Source organism: Salminus brasiliensis, chromosome 4 (genome assembly GCF_030463535.1).
Source record: "Salminus brasiliensis chromosome 4, fSalBra1.hap2, whole genome shotgun sequence".
Lineage (NCBI taxonomy): Eukaryota > Metazoa > Chordata > Actinopteri > Characiformes > Bryconidae > Salminus > Salminus brasiliensis.
In genome coordinates, this window is record NC_132881.1 from 970445 (window position 1) to 972944 (window position 2500).

At 48.3% G+C, this 2500-nt stretch overlaps 1 protein-coding gene across 1 annotated transcript in view; it reads left to right on the forward strand.

The window, feature by feature from the left end:
• Nucleotides 1-7: 7 nt before the first annotated feature.
• The window catches only part of mnat1 (MNAT1 component of CDK activating kinase), an 11487-nt gene continuing 8994 nt past the window's right edge, over nucleotides 8-2500 (forward strand). The window contains exons 1-5 of the mRNA XM_072676731.1: nucleotides 8-52; nucleotides 1334-1486; nucleotides 1579-1652; nucleotides 2239-2342; nucleotides 2450-2500. The exon at nucleotides 2450-2500 is cut by the window's right edge and continues 90 nt beyond it. Of these exons, the coding sequence (XP_072532832.1) occupies nucleotides 27-52; nucleotides 1334-1486; nucleotides 1579-1652; nucleotides 2239-2342; nucleotides 2450-2500 (408 nt within the window). The 5' untranslated portion in view covers nucleotides 8-26. The remainder of the gene's footprint in view (nucleotides 53-1333; nucleotides 1487-1578; nucleotides 1653-2238; nucleotides 2343-2449) is intronic.

Here is a 2500-nt window from a genome sequence, read left to right on the forward strand (position 1 = left end):
TGTACAGGAACCCGTCACTGAAGCTGATGGTTAATGTCTGTGGTCACACACTGTGAGTATGGAGCGGCTAAGCTAACTAGCTTCACTTTAATGTGTGTACTGGGTCAGAGAGGTACCGCTGGTTCTGGAAATGTTCATGTTCAGGCTGTATCGGATGAAGCTGAAACATTTTTCTGCCTGATTGTTTGGTTCTGTTCTGCTGGACCGTGATTGTTCAGCCTTTCAACCGAGCGTGCGGTTTGTGCACCCCTCTCATGTCCCGATCATACACATACACCAGTAATACCCAAGCAACAACTTGGCAACACCCTAGCAACCACCACAACACACCTTAAAACACTATCGCACCCACTTATCATCCTAGCAACCACCAAGATCTGAAGTACCAGAGCAACCACCACAGAACACCTTAAAACACTGTCGTACCCGCTTAACATATCCCTAGCAACCACCACAAAACACCTTAAAACACTATCGCACCCACTTAACATCATCCTAGCAACCACCAAGATCTGAAGTACCAGAGCAACCACCACAAAACACCTTAAAACACTGTCGTACCCGCTTAACATATCCCTAGCAACCACCACAACACACCTTAAAACACTGTCGCACCCACTTAACATCATCCTAGCAACCACCAGGAAATACAACAGCAACCACCTAAGCAGGTGTCTGGTATACTGTTGCATCCTAGCAACAGCTTGAAATGCATTAGTAGTCACCCTTGCAACTGCTTATACCATCGCAGCCACCTAGTAACACCTTAGCAACTGCATAGATTAATGGGGAAAAGGTGGGTAAAGCTGCAGTTATTTAACTCTCTCTCTCTCTATATATATATATATATTTATTTATTTATTTATTTATTTATTTGGCGCGAGTTTTCTCAGAAGATGGATGGTAGCTGTTTTTCAGATTGTTGGTGTAAGGGTTTAGGGTTTAGGGTGTAGGGAGAAGGGCGTAAGGGTGTACAGATTAAAGGATTTATTTGGGATACAGCCCATGTTGCCCTCTGCGTTCTCCTTGTCGCCCTTGGCCCTGAAAGGACGCAGCGTTTCTGCTGAATGGTGAGGGTGCGCTGTCCTGCAGTGCTGACTGAGAGAGGGCAGATATACACGCCTCATTTATTACAGCCTGCGGACACACAGCTGGACCCGGGCCACACCGCCCCATGCACTCTCTGTGTTCCCTGAACTTCTGCAATACCCCTCAGTCCAGGTCTCCAGTACTGATATACATGTACATATATATAGTAGCGGCAGGCCTCCTACATGTCTGTCTGTGTGTGTGTGTGTGTGTGTGTGTGTGTGTGTGTGTGTGTGTGTTTCAGCTGTGAGAACTGTGTGGACATGTTGTTTGTGCGGGGGTCCGGTAATTGTGTGCAGTGTGATACTCCTCTCCGAAAGAGTAATTTCCGCCTGCAGCTGTTTGAGGACCCTGCTATAGATAAGGAGGTGGAGATCCGGAAGAAAGTTCTGAAAATGTGAGTGAAGCCCCACCCTTAATGCCCCCCCCCTCCATTCATTCTGATTACATCACTGCAGCAGTAATAATGTCTCTCTCTCTCTCTCTCAGTTATAATAAGAGGGATTTTGACTTCCCCAGTCTCCGAGAGTATAACGACTACCTGGAGCAGGTGGAGGAAATTGGTGAGACGCTTCTGATGTTCCTACTTTTTCATTTTTAGTTATGATATCCACATTACCCACCCTCACCAACACCCCCTCCCCATATCCACATTACCCAACCCCATCACTTTCCCATATCCGCATTACCCAACCCCCCGCCCATTCCCATATCCGCATTACCCAACCCCGCCCCATTCCCATATCCGCATTACCCAACCCCGCCCCATTCCCATATCCGCATTACCCAACCCCGCCCCCTCCCCATATCCGCATTACCCAACCCCATCACTTCCCCATATCCGCATTACCCAACCCCGCCCCCTCCCCATATCCGCATTACCCAACCCCATCTCCTCCCCATATCCACATTACCCACCCCCTCCCCATATCTGCATTACCCAACCCTGCCCCCTCCCCATACTCTCTTTACCCAACCCCGCCCCCTCCTCCCGGCCCTTCCCCGTAGCCGCATTACCCAACAGTTACTGGCTCCTTGGTACGGGATTTTGTGTGTAATAAGTTAATTTAAGGTAATTGTGTGTGTGTGTGTGTGTGTGTGTGTGTGTGTGTGTGTGTGTGTGTGTGTGTGTGTGTGTGTGTGTTTCAGTGTATAACCTGACGAATAACGTGGACATTGAGAGCACAAAGCAGATGATGGAGCAGTACCAGAGAGAGAACCGAGACGTCATACAGAGGAACAAAGCCAAACTGGTCAGTATGTGTGTTCCTGTTCTAGATAACAGTGAGTCACCAAACCTTACTACAAGGTTATAGTAAGGGCAAAATTAATATATATATGTGTGTGTGTGTGTGTGTAGACCCGTGAGCAGGAGGAGCTGGAGGAGCTTCTGCTTCTGGAGCAGCAGGAC